The 23124-nt window shown below is 44.9% G+C and overlaps 1 protein-coding gene across 5 annotated transcripts in view; it reads right to left on the bottom strand.

The window, feature by feature from the left end:
• GABRG1 (gamma-aminobutyric acid type A receptor subunit gamma1) overlaps positions 1–23124 on the bottom strand; it is a 69315-nt gene that overhangs the window by 7511 nt on the left and 38680 nt on the right. For 4 of the 5 annotated variants that reach the window (XM_083630614.1, XM_083630615.1, XM_083630613.1 and 1 more), the window contains 5 exons: positions 15791–16011; positions 11200–11282; positions 9559–9696; positions 7679–7831; positions 4596–4807 (listed from right to left, as the gene is read on the bottom strand). In XM_083630614.1, coding sequence (XP_083486740.1) covers positions 4596–4807; positions 7679–7831; positions 9559–9696; positions 11200–11282; positions 15791–16011 — 807 coding nt within the window. Of the gene's footprint in view, positions 1–4595; positions 4808–7678; positions 7832–9558; positions 9697–11199; positions 11283–15790; positions 16012–18308; positions 18623–23124 lie in introns of those variants that run through there. The other variant, XM_083630616.1, reaches the window with a different exon arrangement.

Here is a 23124-nt window from a genome sequence, read left to right as displayed (position 1 = left end):
GGGAATTTCCATATTTTTTTTTTAAAAAATCTCAACATCATAGTAACGAAAAGTAACTTCTTATTTATTTATAGGAGAGGGCTAAATTTATATATTGCTTAATGATATGCTCCATATTAATATTTTAGCATGTTTACCCTCTGGGGATTATTAAATGTTCATGTTTCTGTGCACTGGTCTCTTTTGAAGTTCAAAATAATTGAAGAGACGAATGGTAATTGTTATTTAGAGTGACTGAGACAGTAGTATAAAAAAAGGAGCTCTCTCCAAACATAACAAAATGACTACAGAACATCACCCAGGTACCCTGTGACAAATTTCAAACAATATCAAAATGATTAGAGGACTGGAAGAAGCATGGGTTCTTCATTACTCTCTAGCTGAAGTGCATATAGACAAAGAGAAGGAAAAATCTAGAGTGCTTATTATGTTTTGGCTCCTAGTGGCAACCTTATGGGAAATTTAGTACCACGGAAATCAATGGTGGAAGTGAACATAATTATGTGCAAGTGTGTGACTGCCAAGTATTGATATACATTTACCTGAGATTTCTATCTCACTAAGCAAGGTTGCACGGCATGCAAAAACTGAAAGCCAGCTTCAAAATTCTGTGCTATATGCAAAATGTATGTAGCACAATATTCAGCAATCACCTGTCATTGCATTCTTAGAAAAGAACTGAAGATGTCTCTCCAAAACTGTCGCTGGGCTCTGCTTTTATACAGTGGTACCTCTGGTTATGAGGGACGCGGGTGGCACTGTGGGTAAAACCACAGTGCCTAGGACTTGCCAATCGTATGGTCGGCGGTTCGAATCCCCGCGGCGGGATGAGCTCCCGTCTTTCGGTCCCAGCTCCTGCCCACCTAGCAGTTCGAAAGCACTCTTAAATGCAAGTAGATAAATAGGTACCGCTTTATAGCGGGAAGGTAAATGGCGTTTCCGTGTGCTGCGCTGGTGCTGGCTTGCCAGAGCAGCTTCGTCACGCTGGCCACATGACCCGGAAGTGTCTCCGGACAGCGCTGGCTCCCGGCCTCTTAAGTGAGATGAGCGCACAACCCTAGAGTCGGACATGACTGGCCCGCACGGGCAGGGGTACCTTTACCTTTACCTTACCTCTGGTTAAGTACTTAATTCATTCTGGAGGTCTGTTCTTAACCTGAAACTGTTCTTAACCTGAAGCACCACTTTAGCTAATGGGGCCTTCTGCTGCCGCTGCGCCACCAGAGCACAATTTCTGTTCTCATCCTGAAGCAAAGTTCTTAACCTGAAGCACTATTTCTGGGTTAGAGGAGTGTGTAACCTGAAACGTATGTAACCCGAGGTACCACTGTATTGACCAAAACTACCAGCTCCAACACCTGTTCTAGTTTGTACCCCTTAACACAGAGGGCTCTCCCCAGACCCAGCCTGGTACCAACCGGATTTTGAAAAAGATGTCTCTGTACACATTCGCAACTTAACATGCAGTGAGGTCCTTTTTCTTCACTGTGTTTGAAACTACATTTGCACCTTATTGTACACAGGAGCATAGTTGGAAATGATTGTAAGTTGTCCACTATATATCTGCATCACTGGGTGGAGATGGGATGGTGATGGCTTTAGCCAATGAGCAGTTCTCCATTTGGGTCAAGGCCGGTTTTTGAGTAGGAAAGCATTAAAATGCAGTAGTTCACAAGAAACGACAGGATGAATGTGGATTGTGACTAATGCCACGTGTACACAGCTTCCCAAGTCAGTGCTGGGAGCAATGGGGCCAGCCCTATGATGAAGCAGAGTGAAGCAGCTGCCTCAGGCAGCAGATGCTGAGGCGCGGGGACTGGATGGAGGTGGGAGTGCTATGTAGTCTGCCCTATACCCCCTACGCTAGCCTCCTGTCCCCAACTGCAGTGGAAGACACTGTCCTTTCACCGGAATTGGAGTAAGAGTCAACTAGAAGTCCAGTTGGCTTCTGTTTGTACCTAGAGGAAGGGTGCCATTTGCCTCAGGCAGCAAAACATCTTGAGCCAGCCCTGGGGAGCACACGGGAGTAAATGGGAGTGTGTGCACAGCCTATATAGAAAATGGGCACCATGCAGGACCACAGAAAACAGAGCAGGCACCTGGGATCATAGCCTGGTGGAACAACTTTTCCACTTGCATTTGCAATGACCAAATACCAGCTCATGTACTGACACCACAGTGAACTGTCAGGATCTCGGCCTACACTTGAGTAGGACCCTGGCAGAGACACATGCCCGACTGGCATGTTCTCTCCCTCCTGGTTTTTCGTTCGGGAGCTTCAAAAGCTTTCTTCAGCCCAAACATCACAGCGACCGATGCCAACCGCCACTAGGACACTTAGGGATCTGCAGAGTTTGCGCAGTTCACGTAACCGACCTCAGCAACTCAGCATTTTGGCTAATCTACTTTATTTACATATAAACACACACAGAGCACTGCAACATGGCTCCCTCTCTCTCTAGCATCAGACAGCAAAGAGAAAAAGAACAAAGGACAATAGTCCCACTTCAGGGAACACAGTGACACAAACATCCTGTCTCCGTCACTTCCCACTCTGTGGAGTCAAAACATATACCGTCATGTGATAGACAAAAATCCCATGACTGTAATCATGGAGCAGGAATATTGTTCTGCTATATTCGCACTGAATTCCTCCCTCAGGGCAGTTTTTTTCCAGGGTGGGAAATGGACAGACATGAATACAGTTGGCCTAATAGCACAGTTCTTTTTGCACCATCCAATGGGCTGATAGTCACCTTGGAGTCAGAAAAAGAGGAGAGTGCAGTGGCGGAGCTTCATGCTCTGGCACCGGGGGCGGAGAGCAAGTGGGGGCATGGCTGGCGCGCATCCCAGGGGCATGGCACATCACCTGCAGGGGGAGCAGCCACGATGGCACCCCATCAGGATCGTGGTGCCAGGGCCGGTGCGCTCCCCCGCCCCGCTCTTCCTCCACCAGTGGGTGAGCGTTTTTCCATCTTTGCTATTTGACTCACTATAGAACACATAATAATTTATAATAATAATAATTTATTATTTATACGCCGCCCATCTGGCTGGGTTTCCCCAGCCACTCTGGGCGGCTTCCAACAAAACACTAAAATACAATAATATTATTTTGATATAATTACAAAGACATAAACAGAGACAAACCCGTGCTATGGCTATCTCTCCCGTAACTAAGCAAACTGCTGATTCATGGATAATTTGAGTTTGTTGTTGTTGTTGCAAACAAAATTGCATGAACAGATGGAGGTGTTTTGCTAACCGAAGAAGCAAAATGTATACCCGGTAGATGGTGCTGTCATTGCTATGGGAACTAATGCTGAGGCGTTTGCTTGTCAGGATAAAACAAACAAACGGAGGGGTTGAGTCAGCCTAGGAGTTGGTGGGTCCTGAGCCAGCTCCACTGCCGTCACATGACTGCACTGAGTCTACTCGTGATTGGCCTTCGCCACCTCCGTCTTCCTTCCTTCCTGTCTGGCGTGCTTGGTAGGGTTGCAGAAATGGAGATGGCCCCACCACTCCAGGAAGACTGTTAAGCAGCAAGTGGGGTTTGGATTAAAACATTACCAAGTTAAAAAAAAAAATTAGAAAGAAGGGAGAGAAATGGGCTAATATGAATTGTTCTGAATTTTGTAAGAATGGGTGATATTTTAAATACAGTTATTGTCAGTATTGAATTTGTAAACGAGATTAATTTGGGTTTTCCTTTGTAAATTTTGATATCAATAATAAAGTTTTTTAAACTGTTTTAATGATACAGAAGAAAGTAATGGGCTTGGCCCCAACCACCCCCATCCTTGCAATCAAGGATGTAGAATTTGGGAGTCCATTTTCACTCAGCTTTATGGTACAGAGTGCTTGGCACAATCCATCCTGGGATGTGAAGAGATCCCATTAGAGCATGGTTGGGGAACATGCAGCCCTTTGGTTGTTGTGTTTCACTCCTGCGAAGCCCAGCCAGAAATATGGGAGTTGGAGTCCAATAATACCTGGACGGCCACAGGTTTCCCCATCCCTGCCTTAGAGTAAATCTGACCTCGATTTTTCCTACTCCCCATGCAGTATGAGAACTGGGAGGACTATGTACCTGTCCTTTATTCCTGCTAAATTCTTCCCTTCTGCTTGGTCACGGAATGGAATTTCTGGCTATGATATTATCCAGCATCATACAACCCAAGGACATAGCTGTCAACCTTCCCTTTTTTTGTGGGAAATTCCCTCATTCCAGTGCCTTTTCCCGCTGCTTCCTGCTTCTACCCCAGATTGTTAGATATCCCGTAGACTGTCCCCGGGACAAGTGAGGCTGCTGATCCCTTATTTTCGAGACTGCCGATCCCTTATTTTCAAATCTGAAAGTTGACAGCTATGCCCAAGGATTGTATCAAATTAAAGATGTAGGCTGAATTCAGGTTATCCTACGACACCATTATTTAAGCATTCCCAAGGATCCTGGCTATAAACGTTAAAGCACAGCATTGTTGTTTGCTAAAATGTCAGGTCCGCAACCTTGCTCCCAAAACATTTCCTTCATAATCAAACGTTAGGACCGAGGAGATAAAAAATGCTAGAATTCTCTAGCTATTTACACTTACTGAGGACTTGTTTTTTGATTTCTTGTCTTTCTCTTTGGCCCCCTTTTTGTTGTTGGTGAAATAATGCAAGGTGCCATACTCCACCAGTGCAGCAAACACAAAAATGAAACACACAGAGACAAAAAGGTCCATTGCTGTTATGTAGGAAACCTTGGGAAGGGACTTCCTTGCAATTGTACTCAGCGTGGTCATGGTCAACACAGTGGTGATGCCTGTTAAAAAATAAATATAATAACAGAAATGGTTTCACCAAGAGAACTCACAACAATGCTTAGGCTATAACCTAATACCCACTTGACCTGGGAATAATCCCCCACTGAGAGGATAAGACTATCAAAGGCTAGTAGTCATCAGAATAGTGGTGCTTTACCTCCATGTTGGAAGTGAAATGCCTCTGAATATCATTTGCAGGCCCTGGTTGTGAATTTCCCATGGACATATGGTTGGCCACTGTGAGTGCTGGACTAGATAGACCTTTGGTTTGATCTAGCAGGGCTCTTCATAAGGTTCTTAGGAACTCAGTCAGACTTACTTCTAAGTAGACACACATAGGATTACAGTAATATCTTGGTTCTCAAATGGCTTAGTTGACGAAAAATTCGATTTCCGAATGCCACCAACCCGGAAGTAAGTGTTCCAGTTTTCGAACATTTTTCGGAGGCCGAACATCCGACACGGCTTCCACTTGAGTGCAAGAAGCTCCTGCAGCCAATCGGAAGCCTTACCTTGGTTTTCGAATGGTTTTGGGAATCAAACAGACTTCCGGAATGGATTAAGTTCGAGAATCAAGGAATGACTGTATGCTGTTAGGTGTTAATATTCTAGAGATGATTAAACTATGGAAACATTTGCGTGAAGTAGATACCAAAGGCAATAACAATTTAGATCTATAAGGATGCAAACTCATGAAAATATAGATCCAATTCTGGTTTTGGAACTAAGGACTTAAGCTGTGGATTTAAGGCTGTGTGGAGATAAACTTTCGAACCAAAGCAATGTTTCAAGATGAAGCTGGAAAGCTAAGAGTTTTGGAATGACGCAGTTAAAAATGCCGTCGCCATTTTGGGAGGCATTGTTGGAGCTCTTGGGTCTGGGAGGAGAAAGAGAGAAATAGAGTTGTTTACATATCGTGGATCAACTTCTCGGTGGGACTTAAGAGCGACAAATGCCAAATTTATGATGGAAAGAGCGATGTTATCTACAAAGGAGATATATGGAAACCATCTGGACTTAGTGGAGGAACAGGAAATCCACACAGGATTATTATTTTGCTTATCAGCTTAAGGAGACTAACAGAAGAGATCGTAAAGGAAAAATAGAAATTATATGAACAAGATATGATGTGGAAACACCAAGATAAGACTGGATAGAATTATGAATTTTGTTTGGACTGATTGGGACTGTTTTGGACATTAACGCAGTAATAAGAAGATGATCTGAATCCCCCTTTGGATCTTGAAGTATGGGTTCCCCCAACAAAATTTAAAAATTTGGCTTTGTAATTTGGAATTTATGTGATGTGATTTAATTTGATGTGATTGGCCAGTTAATAAAAATTATTTTAAAAAAAACCAATTCTGGTTTTGGTTACATATTTTTAGTGTTTTAACTGGATTATTTTGGTCAGTCACTTTGCAAAGCTGCTGGCTGGAAAGCAGGATAGAAATAGAAGCAAGCAAGCAAATGAAAGCACTGTTACTGCAGGCATCCTTTTACACACACACACACACACACACACACACACACACACACACTTAGACTCTGGGTACTTCTCAGAATAATCAAAGCGGCACTCATATTTATGTTTTAAGGTTGCATATATCTCTTAAGACATTTTCACCCCACTAATTTTTCTATTTCGTTCATTATAGAAAAAGTTGCTGAATAGGTTTTGGGTTATTCTTTACATTTGTTGTTTTGTACTTTGTTTTAAGGGTATTTTAATAACAGTTTTAATCATGCTTTACTATGGAAGGCTTTGTGGCTGAAAAACAAAATGCAGCTAAATATAGATTTTACCTTAATTGTGTGCCTATTCCTCCATTTACCATTTTCTCAAACAGCACAATGGACTGATAACCCTGTTCGCATGGTGTTTTCTCAACAAAGCAACCTATTTAACAATTAAAATCACTATTGCATTTAGTTATTTAATTTGGAAGTCCAAAGGAGCTCAAATGGGGTGAAAGCAGGGGACAGAAGACAGAATTTGGTACCTAGAGCTATATAGTTGTCACCAAATGTTCCAAGATATGCCTTACATGGCTCCTGTTTTAAAATGATACCAGATGGATGCCTTTGTGGGAAGTCTTTGTGTGTATTTACTAGAGCTGAGAGGGACGCAGGTGGCGCTGTGGGTTAAACCACAGAGCCTAGGGCTTGCCAATCAGAAGGTCGGCGGTTTGAATCCCCATGATGGGGTGAGCTCCCGTTGCTCAGTCAGTGGCGTAGTGTGGGTTGTCAGCACCTGGGGCAAGGCAAGTAATTTGCGCCCCCTAACCCGTGGATTTTAGCAGGGGGCAGAGAGCTGCGAGTGCGAGCGCGCGCCCCCCCAGATGTTGTGCCTGGTGCGGCTGGCCCCCCTGCACCCCCCACGCTACGCCACTGTGCTCAGTCCCTGCTCCTGCCAACCTAGCAGTTCGAAAGTACGTCAAAGTGCAAGTACATCAATAGGTACCGCTCCAGCGGGAAGGTAAACGGTGTTTCCGTGCGCTGCTCTGGTTCGCCAGAAGCGGCTTAGTCATGCTGGCCACATGACCCAGAAGCTGTACGCTGCCTCCGTCGGCCTATAAAGTGAGATGAGCGCCGCAACCCCAGAGTCGTCTGTGACTGGACCTAACGGTCAGGGGTCTCTTTACCTTTACCTTTACTAGAGCTGAGCCAAGAGTTCAGGTTCTCTTAGAAGGTGAGCAATGGGGTGGGGGTTGGAGGGGCAGACTGGAAAAGTAGCCAGTTCTTTTCTTGTTCATGAATTTTTCTACGCCACAGAAAGAGGGTATAATTTTTAAAAAACATTTTTTTTTAATGCATGCCACCACATACAGGAGCGTACATGAAGATGGGGCTGCAAAGAGAATAGCTACCTAATGATGTCCTCGCGGGCACTGCATCTTTATTAATCCAGAACGAGACCCAGGAAAGGACTACCGTCAATATGCAAGGAATGTATGTCTGAATGGTAAAATACCCCATACGCCTACTGAGAACAAAGAAAATCGTCATGACAACGTAATCCCCTGCAAGGAAAAGAAAAGAAATTCGGTCAGTTATATCCTGCAAGTGATCTCTTGTTATCTCTTCCCCTCTCCCACCAAAAGAACACCTTATAATGCGGATGGGAATTTGCTGCTGGTGAAGTGCTCTCTGATCAAATATCCTCAATGTTTTATGGAAGACCAGTGGACACAAAGCCTGTGGACGAGGAGAAGCCAAAGAAGTCGAGAACTGTATGTTTGCTCTAATTGCCACAGAAGGTCAAAGTGAGCAGCTGGGAGGTGAAGGGAAACTAATTATTTTCTTGTTGTTCTTAGGAATGATGGGGGTTCTGTTCATTGTTTTCTGTGTCATGGAAACTCAATAAAACCATAGGTTATTAAAAATAAATTACTAAATCTTTGCCTATTTGGCTTCTAACAAAGAAGGTGACAGTAATTGTATTTCTCTAGTTAGTATAATAGAGAAATACAATTTCTCTAGTTAGTATAATACAAGGGACGCGGGTGGCGCTGTGGTCTAAACCGCTGAACCTAGGGCATGCTGATCAGAAGGTCGGCGGTTCGAATCCCCGTGACGGGGTGAGCTCCCATTGCTCAGTCCCTGTTCCTGCCAACCTAGCAGTTCGAAAGCACGTCAAAGTGCAAGTAGATAAATAGGTACCACTCTGGCGGGAAGGTAAACGGCGTTTCTGTGCGCTGCTCTGGTTCGCCAGAAGCAGCTTAGTCATGCTGGCCACATGACCCGGAAGCTGTACGCTGGCTCCCTCGGCCAATAAAGCGAGATGAGCGCCGCAACCCCAGAGTCGGTCACGACTGGACCTAATGGTCAGGGGTCCCTTTACCTTTACCTAGTTAGTATAATATCAAACCCACTGTGAAAGGGTGTGTAGTTGGTGTGCCATGTGGTGGGATCTTTCCTCCCTGTTGACCCAATAAGACACAGATGCACCCAAACTGCACAGAGGTGCCTGCAGTGGGTGAGTGGGGTGGGGTGCATGGCACACTGCTTCTAGGTTCTTGCTACTTCCTCAAACACAGCAGAGAGCACCATGGAGGAAGGTTGGAGACACACAATGGGAAGACTCCGGAGGGACTGCTAAGAGGCAAACACTCTGCAGTGTGGGAACTAGACACAGGTATGAGGGAAGTGCACTCCGTGATGACCAGAGCTGCTTTGGTCTGGGGGGAAAAGACTGAGTAAGGTTCATTTTCACATTCTACTATATGAGTGAAAATAGCAGAGTCTGAAACATTACTCTGAGGTTGTTACAGGTAGGAAACACACACACACAAATCTTCCACCAAAAAATGAGTCTAGAATAGGAATGTCAAAGAATTCTGACAAATAAGGACAAAGGAGTAGAAACTGCCCAAATCAGCTTATTCATTCCACATCCAGAATGGAAATCAATCCCGTGAATACAATCAGTATTAGTTGTTGTTGTTTTCAGTCTGCAAACAATACTTCCTCCTTTGCCCTTAGCATTTTTGTTTCCTTTACACTGAAGTGAACGAGGTGGAATAACATCACAACTCAATTTATATAATCAGTTACATCGATTGTGTAAGTTGTGTGATTTCGTTGCAGCAGAATCGAGATAAATAGTGCTGTTTTTAACAGAAGATGAGCTGTAGTGGGACAGAAACAGCGTTGCATGTGATGAAAACAGGGGGAAACAGAAAACAATGTCTACTTGCATCCATAGTCCAGAAATATCTAGTTTAAATAAATGTGGTTGTTTCCTTACCGGACTGTGTATGGGAGATATCTGTTGTATTACGTAAGCCTACAAATGCAAATTGATACAATCTCCAGTATTTGGGATCTGCCACTTCCACAGAGGACTTTTTCCATTTGTATATAATTTCATTCCTCGGATATCCATCTAGAAGATAGTAGCACAACATTTGTACAAAAAAATCAAGCACCCAGTAGCAGTGAGGGGTGGTGTAATTCTGATACAGAATGTTTTAGCATGTTGTATATAACTAGAGAACAACTTTCAGAGAATAGTCCAGTTCCACTAATGGGTAAAAGGCTTGTGGAGGTAAATAAGGAGGCTTTTCCAAGTTATTGCTAAGAGTGATGGCAACAGGAAGACAGCCTTCAATTTAGAAGTTAACCACCCTTTGCAGTAGATTTGAGTAGATTTCAGGGCTGTGTGTGTACCATGATTCCATTATTAGAGCTGTAAATATATTCTTGGAAGTGTTACAGGCAATGCCTGCTGAAATCTTGGAAGCTGAAAGGGGCTGTTGAATATGATTTACCAAAGTTAGTAAAACCAGCATAAAGTATGCAAGTGATAAAAAAAGAAAATCAGAATTATGCATACTATAAGGAAGTATTGATTTACAAGGGGGGTTGGTGCTTGAACATGGAGTGGAGGACAGTAAGTGTGAATAGGCCCTGCGTCTTTGAAGGGAACGAATTCTGAAAGCACTTCCCATCTGGAGGACTAAAATAAAGGACAGCAATAAATCACAGTTTAAAGACATACGTAGTAGTTACCGTATTTTTTGCTCTATAAGACTCACTTTTTCCCCTCCTAAAAAATAAGGGGAAATGTGTGTGCGTCTTATGAAGCGAATGCAGGCTGTGCAGCTATCCCAGAAGCTAAAACAGCAAGAGGGATTGCTGCTTTCACTGCGCAGCGATCCCTCTTGCTGTTCTGGCTTTTGAGATTCAGAATATTTTTTTTCTTGTTTTCCTGCTCCAAAAACTAGGTGCGTCTTGTGGTCTGGTGCATCTTATAGAGCGAAAAATATGGTACATTTTATCCCCAATTAAGTTTAAGAACTGGAAAGAAACTGTTTAGATGTACTTTGGGTTGTTGTTTTTTCATTCTGCGCATGACAGTGTTATGTCCTTGTGAGCAGATTAGTTTTATAAGCTTATTGCCTTTTGTAACATTGGATATAATTCTGAAAACCACTGAAGCTAGAAATTCTTAGATGAATTTAGGATCCGTGGGAACAGCTATGATGGCAAAAGGGCAGAAACTCAGTGCTGGAGCAGCTGCAGAAGGTTTAAATCATTAGCATCTCCTGGAGACCCTGGAGCCATGTATAATAATCTTTATTTCTTCTACTTTAGAACCTGAACCTGACAAACTTCCTTAGCAGGGATTATGGCTCATGTGTATCAACGCTCTGGATCTGTATAATAGGTTTCCATCCTTGTTGGTGGCCTTGAGGTACAATAGCATTTCCCCATAGGCGAGTCGCTTCACCTCAACTGGAAAGACGTGATAAGCAATACCAAAAGTGCTCCTGACACTTCAAACCTAAGTTGGTGCAAAGTGCGACAAAGCCCTCCGAACAGCCTGTTAATCAACGGGGCCTCTATTTAAAATGAGAAGAATTCTATGAAATACTTTACCACCTACAGCTTGAGAACTCCAGGGGGCAGGAATGCTCATCCATGGGAAAGTTATGAAGCTGGAGGTAACATTCGGCATTAATCGTCAACCTGGTTAGAAAGGGGAGAAAAGCATGAGAGAACAAACTGGAAACAATTGGGCACTTTAACTAAGATGTCAAAGTCATTTCTCTTCAGTGGCAAAACCTTCCCACCCAAAAGAGGCACTATTGTCATGTTCTGCGCAGTCCCAGAAGTCGTTTCCCAGGCTGCAACACTTTACTGCCTTGGGAATGGACACAGCACACATAATTAATTGAGAGTTTCATAGGTTTTAAATGGACTTATACCAGTAAACATTAGCTGTGATAGATAATAGCCTTGCTGGGTGGCTCTCTTTGCCGAAAAGCAGACAGCAGTGTTTCTGTGCTGCGTGATGAGAAAGGAAGCCATGGCAAAGCAGAGAAGGTACAAGGTGTCTCCTCCCATTGGTAAGTGAGTGTCTGGGATCAGGAGCAGCAACCAGGTATGGGATTCTCACTTATGTCCCAGGTCTACTGCCACCACTGCACATCCTTTACCTGGAAGATGTGTTGCCCTAACTGCAAGGTGCAATGGGGGGCCTTCTCCTAAAGGATGCAGAGTTTTCAAGCCCAGCAACGGAAGGCTGTCTACACAGTACAGTGGTACCTCAGGTTACATAAGCTTCAGGTTACAGACTCCGCTAACCCAGAAATAGTACCTCGGGCTAATAACTTTGCTTCAGGATGAGAACAGAAATCATGCTTCGGAGGCGCGGCGGCAGCAGGAGGCCCCATTAGCTAAAGTGGTGCTTCAGGTTAAGAACAGTTTCAGGTTAAGTACGGACCTCCGGAACGAATTAAGTACTTAACCCGAGGTACCACTGCATACCTTTATAGCACATTTGAAACACATCTCTCCCTGCTCCCCCGAGAATACAGGGTAGGGTTACCAGACGTCCCTGGGGACAGTCCCCGGATTTGCAAATCTGTCCCCGGACAAATTCCGTCCCCGGAATGTCCCCAGATTTGCAAATCTGTCCCTGCAAAATGTGGCAGCGGCAGCCTCAGCAGCCCAGAGCCAGCCTGGTAGCGCAGTTGGCTCTGGCTGGCTTCAGGAGCTGCTCGCTGCTGTGGCACCCACCATTTTTCCTGCGCCACAGCAGTGAGCAGCTCCTGAAGCCAGGCTGGCCCCTTCTGGGCAACGGCCACCCGCCTGTGACTCCCGAGCCTCCCCTGATCTGTCAAAACAAAGGGGGAAGGGGGAAGGAGATTGGGGAAGGCTTAGGAGTCATGGGCGTGCAGCGCGCCATTGCCCAGTTTTTTTAAAAACTGTGCATTTATGTTTCACAGGGTGCGAAAGAAGGGCTTTGCACCTTTATACAATATGCATGTGTGCTTGGGCCCAGGGTCTTTTGCCTCACCATTCCCACTACTGACTCCCTGTCGCTACTCAGCTCCCCCCCCCAAAAAAGTATCCCCGGATTCATTGGAAAAAAATTGGTAACCATAATACAGTGGTGCCTCGCAAGACGAAATTAATTCGTTCCGCAAGTCTTTTCGTCTTGCGCGGTTTTTCGTCTTGCGAAGCACGGTCCGTCTCAACTGCACCTCTTCAAGCGGCTATAAGAAAAAAGGAAACAAACTCACAAGACGTTTTCGTCTTGCTAAGCAAGCCCATAGGGAAAATCGTCTTGCGAAGCAACTCAAAAAACGAAAAACCCTTTCGTCTTGCGTGTTTTTCGTCTTGCGAGGCATTCGTCTTGCGAGGTACCACTGTACAGGGTACTGTAGGCACCCTCACAGAGTTACAATTCCTAGCAACCCTTAACAAACCGCAGTGCCCAGAATTCTTTGAGGGGAAGAATATGCCTTGAAGGTGCTTTAAAGGCCTAGTGTGTACGCAGGACAAGTCCAAGCAGTGAATGGATAAGGCGTTTCTTCCCCTTTTAGCAGGCGGCTCAGTGTGGCCCCATTTAGCTACAGGGGGTGGGGTCGCTTTGAAGGCACGCCACAAGCACCCTGGCATGCACCCCCCCTGGGCACCAGCAGTGAACGCTCTGCCACTGCCTTTGAGGGATCTCTCAATGGCTCCCTGGAGCCTGTTATCTCTGTGCAAAAATGCACCACAGACCTGCACGAAAGTGAGTCCCGCAAGTCGGTCAAACCATGCAGGTGTGCAACAGGCCCATGGCCAGAGAATTTAAAATGGCGCTGAATGTGGATTGGTTGTGGGTGCCAGTCATGATGCTCCACGAGCATGTAAACATCTGGGCTCTGAGGTGCCTAGTTGGTGTTACCAATCGCAAGGTGTGATGGCCTGGGATTTGGACTCGGAGGCTGAACCTGAGGAATCCCAGCCTGCGCAGGATTCTCCGCCTCCAGAACCAGCTGAGCCGGGGCTGGGGCTTGAGCCTGAAGGGTCCTCACCTGTGCTGGATCCTCAGGTGCAGGCACCAGTTGAGTCTGCTCTGGCTCCTGAGGTGATGGAGGACCCATTGCCTGCAGGTGCGCCACTCTCAGCCCCGTCAGAGGAAGCTGAGGTTGCCTCTGGGTCTGGTAACCCTCCAGCCTCTCCTGAGCTGCAGAGGCTCAGGGCAGAGAGGCGGAGGGAACTAAGTTCCTGCAGGAGGAGTGCTCGCTTCCAGGCCAGGAGAGGGGAGTCACCTGTGGACTGGGGCCGCCCTATGCCTCAGGGCAGATAAAAGCCAGCCAGCCCCAGTCCCAAGTTGTGGGAGCAACGTTGTTGGTAGCCACTTCCTGCCTGAACCCTGTCCTGCTGGATCTCTTGACCTCGCCTGACTCCCTGCCTTGGACCCAGCTTCATCTTTGACGGACTGCCTCCATACTGCATCCTCGACCACGGACTAGACTCGGACCTCGCCTCACGGAAACCCACGGAAACCCACACAAGGAAAGAATGGCGAGGACAAACCACAGGGAATGCACATGCAACAGATCAGTTTTTTTCTGGCCAGAAAGGACACTGGGGTAAACAAGCAGTGACAGACAGAGGCACTGAGTTATTTATATTGGGGAGGGAATGGGTTACATTACTCCCAGATAGAGAGAGAATGGGCTATGGCTGAGATGAGTGCAACCCACTCTACTCATAGCAACTAGCTGCTAATGCATTACCATCTAAAAAACCCATTCCAACCCCTCAGGGAAGGCCTTTAAATTCAGAGTTTAAAATTGTCTGTGTGTTTGTTATTTGTAGAGGCCCAGTCAGCAACTCTCCTTATTTCTCCCTTAACTCCCAGTCTGTGTTTTGCAAAGTACACTCTTTTATACCAATGAAACATTAGAACAGGAATGTCTCTCAGTTTGGCAGCACAAGATACAGCAACTGGCTGGCCTTAGGGGAGCAAAATAAGCAAATTATCAGCCTGACAACAAAAGAAGCAGGTTTGAGAATTGCCAGCTCTCCCCTCCAGCCTTCCATGGACAGAATGCCATAGCGAAAGGGAGGGTGCCAGAGATTCTTGGGGAGCCAAACAGCCCAAAGGGTTGTCAGATCCTTTTACTGCTACCACACTCGCTCACATCTGAACTTTGCTTTGTTTTCCAGAATGCTCTCACCTTGGGCAAGTCCCCTGTGCACAAAAATGCAGTTGGAAACCATGGGGCTACGTGCTCAATTTAAGAACTCAATTTACCAGCTTGTCTGCTGACTTAATGAAAGCTGCATGTTAGGTGCAGTTTTGTCGATCAGGACTGAAAACCCTAAAACCCAGGGGTGGGGAGCCTCTGGCCCATTGCTGGACTACAAATCCCATCATCTGTGGCTATTAGCCATATTGGCCTGGGCTGAAGTCTGGTGGGAGAGCTACGGGTTCTTGTCCCTTCTTCCTGAAGGACAAGGAAGAGTGCTCCTTTTCCATATTTGCAGCTACAGAAGCTTCCTCTGTAGACATGATTTGGGAATTCAAAAGATATTTTGGTTAAATTAATATAATTAAGTTTTGTTTGATAAGTAAGATGTGTGTAAAATTGCATAGAAGAAGTAATTAAAAATAATTGCCAAGTACTTGCAGTTTTATTATTATTATTATTATTATTATTATTATTATTATTATTATTATTATTGGCGGCGGCAGCGGTGCATTACCTGACATTTTCAGAAGGCAAAATTAAAATTCTTTGGTTTTCCAAAAGCAGTTTATGTGCTTCTTCATCAAAGATAGACTTTCCAAGCTGAATGTTGTCCAATAACAAAAATAATAGCAGATTTGAATTCCTCACCCCCCCAAAAAAAACGTATTTTAAGACTCCTCGCTAAAGAAATTTGCAAAAATTAAGTTTCAACCCCCCCCCCCCCAAAAAAAATGGCACTCCCTGCTGCTGCAATTCTTTCTGAATTCTAGGCAGGAAATTTTGCTTAGCACTGTTGATTTTCTTCGACTGTAACCCTATGCACATGTCTTTGAAGTCATGTTTCTTGAAAAAAGCAGGACTTGCTTCTGAGTACACATGAGTAAGATTAGGCTGTGAATCCTGTAACTTTAAATTTTCCAGAGCAATATGCAAAATTAGCAATTAACAGGAAACAACGGCAAAGAGAACCAAAAATTCTCAGTGGGTGGTTAACAACTCTACCTTAGGGTATATAAAACACGTCCATCACTCCAAATGCGAAGCAGGCGGTTTGGAGTTGTGATCCAATGGGCATCTGATTTTCTTGAGTTCCGGAAGAAAGTGTCTGGAATCCAAATTTTTCCAACCATATTGCTATTTAGCATAAGTACTTTCATGGTGCTGTTAAATTTCAAGCGACTGTCATACCAAGTCTGGGCAAAAATGATATCTATGGTGTACTCCTGGAAAAGGAGAGAGAGAATAATTTCAGCATAAGGTATCAAATTGGGTAGTAAAAACACTGGAATCAGTCTAAGTTCAGATCCTATGGATAGTATCCAACTAAAGTGTCCTACATATAAGCAGGGCTTTTTTCAGCTGGAACTCACTGGAACTCAGTTCCGGCACCTCTCAAGGAGGCACCATTGTGCATTTTAGGATAAATTCACACTAAACTGCTGACAAATATCAATGAGGTCTTTTTATAAAAAACAACAACAAAAACATGAATTGCTGTGGAAATGTGGAGAAAATATTTTCAGATGGGGAAAATGAGAAACTGAAATTGGTAAGATTCGTCTATCCCTACTTCTGAGCAAAGACACATAGGGTTTGGGTTTTCTGGTTTTTACCCCTCTATGCCATTTGAAGCACAGGAGGAAGATAGCAGGCTAAGGACCGCAATATCTCAAGGACCGCCTCTTTCCATACGAACCTACCCGGACCCTGAGATCATCTTCTGAGGCCCTTCTTCATGTGCCTTCTCCTTGAGAGGTGCGGAGGGTGGCAACACGAGAATGGGACCTTCTCTGCAGTGGCTCCCCGTCTGTGGAGTGCTCTCCCCAGGGAAGTTTGCCTGACGCCTTCATTACACACCTTTAGGTGCCAGGCAAAAACGTTCCTATTAACCAGGCCTTTGGTTGACCTGATCAACATCCCATACCCGTTTAAAATGTGGCTCTTTTTTGGGGGGGGAGGTGTATTACTGGGTTATTGTTATTGTTTTTATTTTTATTTTATATACTGGGATCTTTTTATGTGAACTGCCCTGAGACCTCCGGGTATAGGGCAGTGTATAAATTCAATAAATAATTAATAATAATAATAATAATAATAATAATAATAATAGCAGGAGCATGCTCACTGCCACCTTCCATCACATTCCCATTGCTTGGATTCATCATCCTTCTGACACATCTGAGGGGTCACGTCTGCAGAAGGGAGGCTCTGTGTGATTTAGAACCTCGGATGATTAGCTTCCATGAGCAGAGAAGGCTATGGAGTTAAAGGTAAAGGTAAAGGGACCCCTGACCATTAGGTCCAGTCATGGCCAACTCTGGGGTTGCGGTGCTTATCTCACTTTACTGGCCGAGGGAGCTGGCGTACAGCTTCCGGGTCATGTGGCCAGCATGACAAAGCCGCTTCTGGTGAACCAGAGCAGTGCACGGAAACACCGTTTACCTTCCTGCCGGAGCGGTACCTATTTATCTACTTGCACTTTGACGTGCTTTCGAACTGCTAGGTTGGCAGGAGCAGGGACCGAGCAACGGGAGCTCACCCCGTCGCGGGGATTCGAACCGCCAACCTTCTGATCGGCAAGTCCTAGGCTCTGTGGTTTAACCCACAGCGCCACCTGCGTCCAAAAAAATAGCCTACGGCACCCAGTATTCCCAGGCGGTCTCCCATCCAAGTACTAACCAGGCCTGACCCTGCTTAGCTTTCGAGATCAGACGAGATCGGGTGTGTTCAGGGCAATATGGCCGTAGACATACTACGGAATTACGGTATTTACATGCAATTCCATGTCTGGCTCCTTCATCCCAGGCCAACGCATGAACTTCTAGCAGTGAGGCTTCGCTACCACACATGCAGTACAATATGAGATAAACAGGAAATAAAATGTAAGGGCCAACGACCTCCTGTAATCATCTGCAACAAACTCTTAAGAAGGAGCTGCAGTCAATCAGAGCTCCTGGTTGTCTACCCGTATGAAGCACGTTTGCAAATATAGGTATATTTCATTTACACTTTGCACATTCAGGGGTACACCTTAAAGATTGTTGGTGTACACCTAAAATCTGTAAGGTGTGAAGAGGTCCTGAGATTGCTGGCATCAACAGCAAACATTGAGCTGTCTGTATGCCACAAACGTAGGATTTCACCCTCTGAATTTAGTTCTAATTAGGTAATCTGGTTTCTACATAAGGAAACTGAGCTAAGTAGCACACACTGTGGAGCCTCTCTAATCACAGCTGCCAACATTTTTTTTATTTTTTTTAGTGAAAGCGGCTGGGTGCCAAACTCTTGAAAATCAGCTTCATTCAATTACAGATCTTGCTTCTAACTTTAGGCATCTAATTCCAGTAACCCTGCCTGCATTCTATGTCTGTAAACTGATGAATTCCTGTGGTGTGACATGGTCACATTGTTCCTCTTTCAAGAAGTTGGATTAATATTTTTAATACAGTAGGAGCAGATCAAAGGAGGAACATCAGTCATTTAGATTTCACTGAGAAGTCTGCTTTGACTGCCAAATCACCTTTATTTTTGCGTTCCAATTCCTGAGACTTTCACGCGACTTTTTCCATTGTTCTGCAGACTTTTTCAATATAATTAATACTTCCATGGCCCGTATCTTAGCCCAGTTCCTGAGCTTTGATTCAAATAAGTTTTCTATGTGCCTGACAATGGATAGAACTGCCTTTGCTGAAGTTCCTCCTATGAGCAAGGAGATGTCAGCAGGGAAGCCCCAAAGTATTCAGAAGCACAAAACCAGTTAGCAAAAAACTGAGAGGGGGAACCCTGAAAACAGCCCAGCAATGGCTATACACACTCAGTGGCCACAGAATGCCAACCAATGGTTGTGTATGCTATAGAGCCAGTGATGAGGGCAGAAAGGCATGTACCACTTGGGTTTCTGGCTTAGTTTCATGACAATAGTCGAAATGAAAGGCAAGACACTTGAATAATAAGAAATAGCAAAATGCCACACTGGCAGGAAAGGTGGTACAGTGGTACCTTGGGTTACATACGCTTCAGGTTACATACGCTTCAGGTTACAGACTATGCTAACCCAGAAATAGTGCTTCAGGTTAAGAACTTTGCTTCAGGATAAGAACAGAAATCGGGCTCCGGTGGTGCAGTGGCAGCAGGAGGCCCCATTAGCTAAAGTGGTGCTTCAGGTTAAGAACAGTTTCAGGTTAAGAACGGACCTCCGGAACAAATTAAGTACTTAACCCGAGGGACCACTGTATATTTCAATGGCTCCTTGGGTTGCAGTGTGCTTTTCTGTGGGTCTAAAGACACACAGTAAACACAACGTCTACACTACTCCCCATGACTGAATGACCATCAATTGTATAAAATAATTTAATAACTGGCTTTTACATGTTCGTCAGGGCAATTCACAAATATGTGTTGTTAAGGGTAAGTTTCCTAATAGTATAATAAGGTACGGTAAGTTTCCTAATAGTATAAGAAGGATGCCTGTGTGAGCCTAACATGAAGAAAGGCTGCTTCTTTAGAAAACTGTAGGGTTGTTTACTACAAATGATATCCTTTAAAAAAAAAAAAATACCCACCTGTTCACTACATCTGTCGCACTGCGTTCCTAATTTTCACACGGGGAATTTTCTTTTTAAAAGGCACACCAGTCACCTTTACATTTGATACCTATCAAGCAACCTGATCATAGCAAACTTCTCCATTGATGACACCCCTGTCCTACAAGGCTTGGGTGATGTGGCACAAACTTCAAGAGCTGACGAAGAAGGTCATTCCAATGTAGTAGGGGTGCTAGTTAATTTGACCTTTACAAATTCTGATATGAAACAACCTGATCTGCATCTCCTGCCTGGATGAGAACTTAGCACAGGGTCAGACTTTGCACCCTGTGCGAAGCCAAAATTTGGTGCCCCCCTCCTCTTGCCTTCCATTCTTCTCAATTCACAACGTCAAAGTCGTTACGCCCTGCATAGAACTAATTGTGCTGCCCTAAATCGGCCTCTGCTTAGCAGTTCATTGGCTTTTCCACTTCCTGAATGTTCAAATGCAAAGTATGTCAAAAATGCATTTAACAATGTGCAAAATGTGTGTTTTGTGATGTTATGTACTGAGCTTGGATGCTAGAACAAAAGGTAGTTAGGATCCTAGAATGCAACAACCTGACTGGCCTGCAGGAGCAGACCAATCAGGCCCCAGGAGGAAGTTAATCAGCCTATCAGGTCGGTAGGATTCTAGAATGCAGCAACCTGATTGGCCTGCAGGAGCAGACCAATCAGGCTCCAGGAGGAAAGCAGAGTCAGCCAATCACATGGGACCCTTTGTGTAAATAATGTATATAAAGCCTGAGGTTTTTTGGGGGGGATCAATCACTGTTCCTATGAGCTGAAATAAAGAACATGAAATCATTACTCGACTCTGAGTATATTTCATGGGAGCAAATGCATTTCTTTAAATATGTATTCTATAGCAGAAGAGGAATGGGAACGATGTGAGCGAATGACATATGAAAGTGACACAGATGAGAAATCAGTCCATCAGATGAAATGGGTTGGAACATACTATGTGCACCTGCAAGAGCCATCATTCCATGCAGTAGAGGTTTCCAAAGCCGTTAGCACATAAATGGGCAGAAAGTGTTCACGTTTTCTAGTTTGCCTCTCTTTCCCTGCGGTTTGGCAGCAACCATCTAACATCCGACCCAAACATCTGCACCAATGCTCTTTGTGCCATACCGTAATTGCAGGTGTGGGTACTGATTCATCAGACTTTGGGCAGAAATTCTTACTCGTATAACATTCTCTTTTGATTTCATATCCAGACACTGTTTTTCATCTCCCACATAAACTGTAATAAGACATCCAGACAACCTCATTCTATTTATTCTTCTCCCAACAGCATTCAGATCCATCACATTAAAAAGACTGCCATGCTTATCAGTAGGAGGGAAATTACTCCTCCTGACCAAGGCATGCATTTCCTCCCAATATCTTTCTCTATTCCTTAATGGAGCATTAGACTTTACAAATTGGCCACTTCATCTTGCAGAGCCTCTACTGGTCAGTAATTGAGTTTCTATTAATTTTAATCTCATGACAAAGGTAACGTATTCATCTGAATAAATTGCTGTGCTGCCCAGAATAAGCAAACATTGTATCATCTTATGATGTTTACTCTGATAAATGCCACCATGCCCTTTATACAATACAAATAAAAAGCATTTTGAGTTCCTAGGGAAGTGATACCAAATGCGCTATGGCAGCCATGTAGTATGTGGGTGGGAGGGTTCATCTTCCCTGCATGGATTCCCATGGGTCTGAACTGATCCTTGTTTTCCCCATTCCTCTTCACCCCACCTACACATGCAGAACATGGCCACACCAAGAATGAAACAGCTGTGAGCATCTCCCATATACCCACCCAGTCTTCTGTGTGTCTGCATCATGCAAGTTACTCATCAACATCTGGAAGATTGCTAGAAGGGAATATGAGAGGTACGCATGAACCTGCCATGGTCCTTCAGTGCTTGGGCACTAATATATCCCTAGGCAGGTGGGCCTGTTGTCTTTGTGGAAGTGAGAGCTGGACCATAAAGAAGGCTGATCGCCGAAGAATTGATGCTTTTGAATTATGGTGCTGGAGGAGACTCTTGAGAGTCCCATGGACTGCAAAAAGATCAAACCTGTTCACTGGAAGGACAGATCCTGAAGCTGAGGCTCCAATACTTTGGCCACCTCATGAGAAGAGAAGACTCCCTGGAAAAGACCCTGATGTTGGGAAAGATGGAGGGCACAAGGAGAAGGGGACGACAGAGGACGAGATGGTTGGACATTGTTCTCGAAGCTACCAGCATGAGTTTGACCAAACTGCGGGAGGCAGTGGAAGACAGGAGTGCCTGGCGTGCTCTGGTCTATGGGGTCACGAAGAGTTGGACACGACTAAACAACTACACAACAACAGGCAGGTGGGCAGGTGTGAGACAGGACTTTATTTCATCTTTAGGAATCCTCCACATACGGCTAATGCACCTACTTTCTGGTTCAGCTGAACCTGGAATATGTCCTGAAGCTGCCAGGTAGAAAATGCAAGCTGTATCGCTTCAATGCTTTATTATTATGAGTCGTGTCAAATGTGTTGAACAGGCAGTTATGCACATTTATATAACAAATGCTGTTGTGTTTCTTTTTATATTGCTCTGGAAAAGTGGTTTGCTTCTGTGAGAAGGCGGCAGCAGCAGCAGCCACACAGAAACAAAATATGTTATTTTTTAATATTTTGGGGTGCGATCCTACACCGCAGGTCTTCAGGTTGAGGGGTGTGATATGTCACTGCCATGATGGATACAATGGTGGGGGACCTCAGATATGCTGCTGGAACACAGCGGAGCAGTTCTGCTGGCACAGATAGGCAAGTAGGAATGCTAAATTGGGACCAAGCCGAGGAGGATAGAATTTGCAGCAGCACAGTGGAGAATCATACACAAACAATGCCACTTCTGTCCACGACAAGGGAGCCAGTGTGGTGTAGTGGTTAAGAGCAATAGACTCGTAATCTGGGGAACTGGGTTCGCGTCTCCGCTCCTCCACATGCAGCTGCTGGGTGACCTTGGGCTAGTCACACTTCTCTGAAGTCTCTCAGCCTCACTCACCTCACAGAGTGTTTGTTGTGGGGGAGGAAGGGAAAAGAGACTGTTAACCGCTTTGAGACTCCTCAGGGTAGTGATAAAGTGGGATATCAAATCCAAACAACACATTGGTCAATGACAAAACTTTAGAACAGAAGCAGACTTAGTGCAAGAAATTTTATACTTTCTGACTTCAAGGGGAACTTTTCAAATAAATAACCCACAATGCACCAATGTTTCCCCCATCCATTTCACTATGGCAGAACATAGGATATGGGAGCAGATTTCCATCCCCTCTCACAGACCCAAGTTTAGCAGAGCCATCATTGACTGCCTCACCTGACTCTTTGTTGTCACCTTTGAACTTGCCTGATGCACAGCAGCAGGGTGGAAGGGGAGCTGGTCACCACCACCACCAGAGGTTGGGGGTAGGTCCTGTAGGTATGTGCCTAAGCCCTTTCTATTGCCACATGCATACAGCTCCTTGCCTGCCGAGCCACTTCATCAGACAGATGGAGCAAACCTACATTCAGAGTGAGTGACTGTGGTAACAGGTAGATGCTGATGCCTGCCAGGGTAAGGTAGCCATCCATTGTGCCTGTGGGGGGAGCAGAAGGTGGCAGGTTTTGCTGTTGCCCTGGAGGGCTTACAAAGTCTCTGTGGTGGGAGGCCGGATGCAGCCCTTATCTGTAATGACCAGCTGGCCAGTCAGTTTTCCAGGGTCCTAAAA

The sequence above is a fragment of the Podarcis filfolensis genome (assembly GCF_964270895.1).
Source record: "Podarcis filfolensis genome assembly, chromosome: 9".
Lineage (NCBI taxonomy): Eukaryota > Metazoa > Chordata > Lepidosauria > Squamata > Lacertidae > Podarcis > Podarcis filfolensis.
This window is presented reverse-complemented; position numbering and strand designations above follow the sequence as displayed.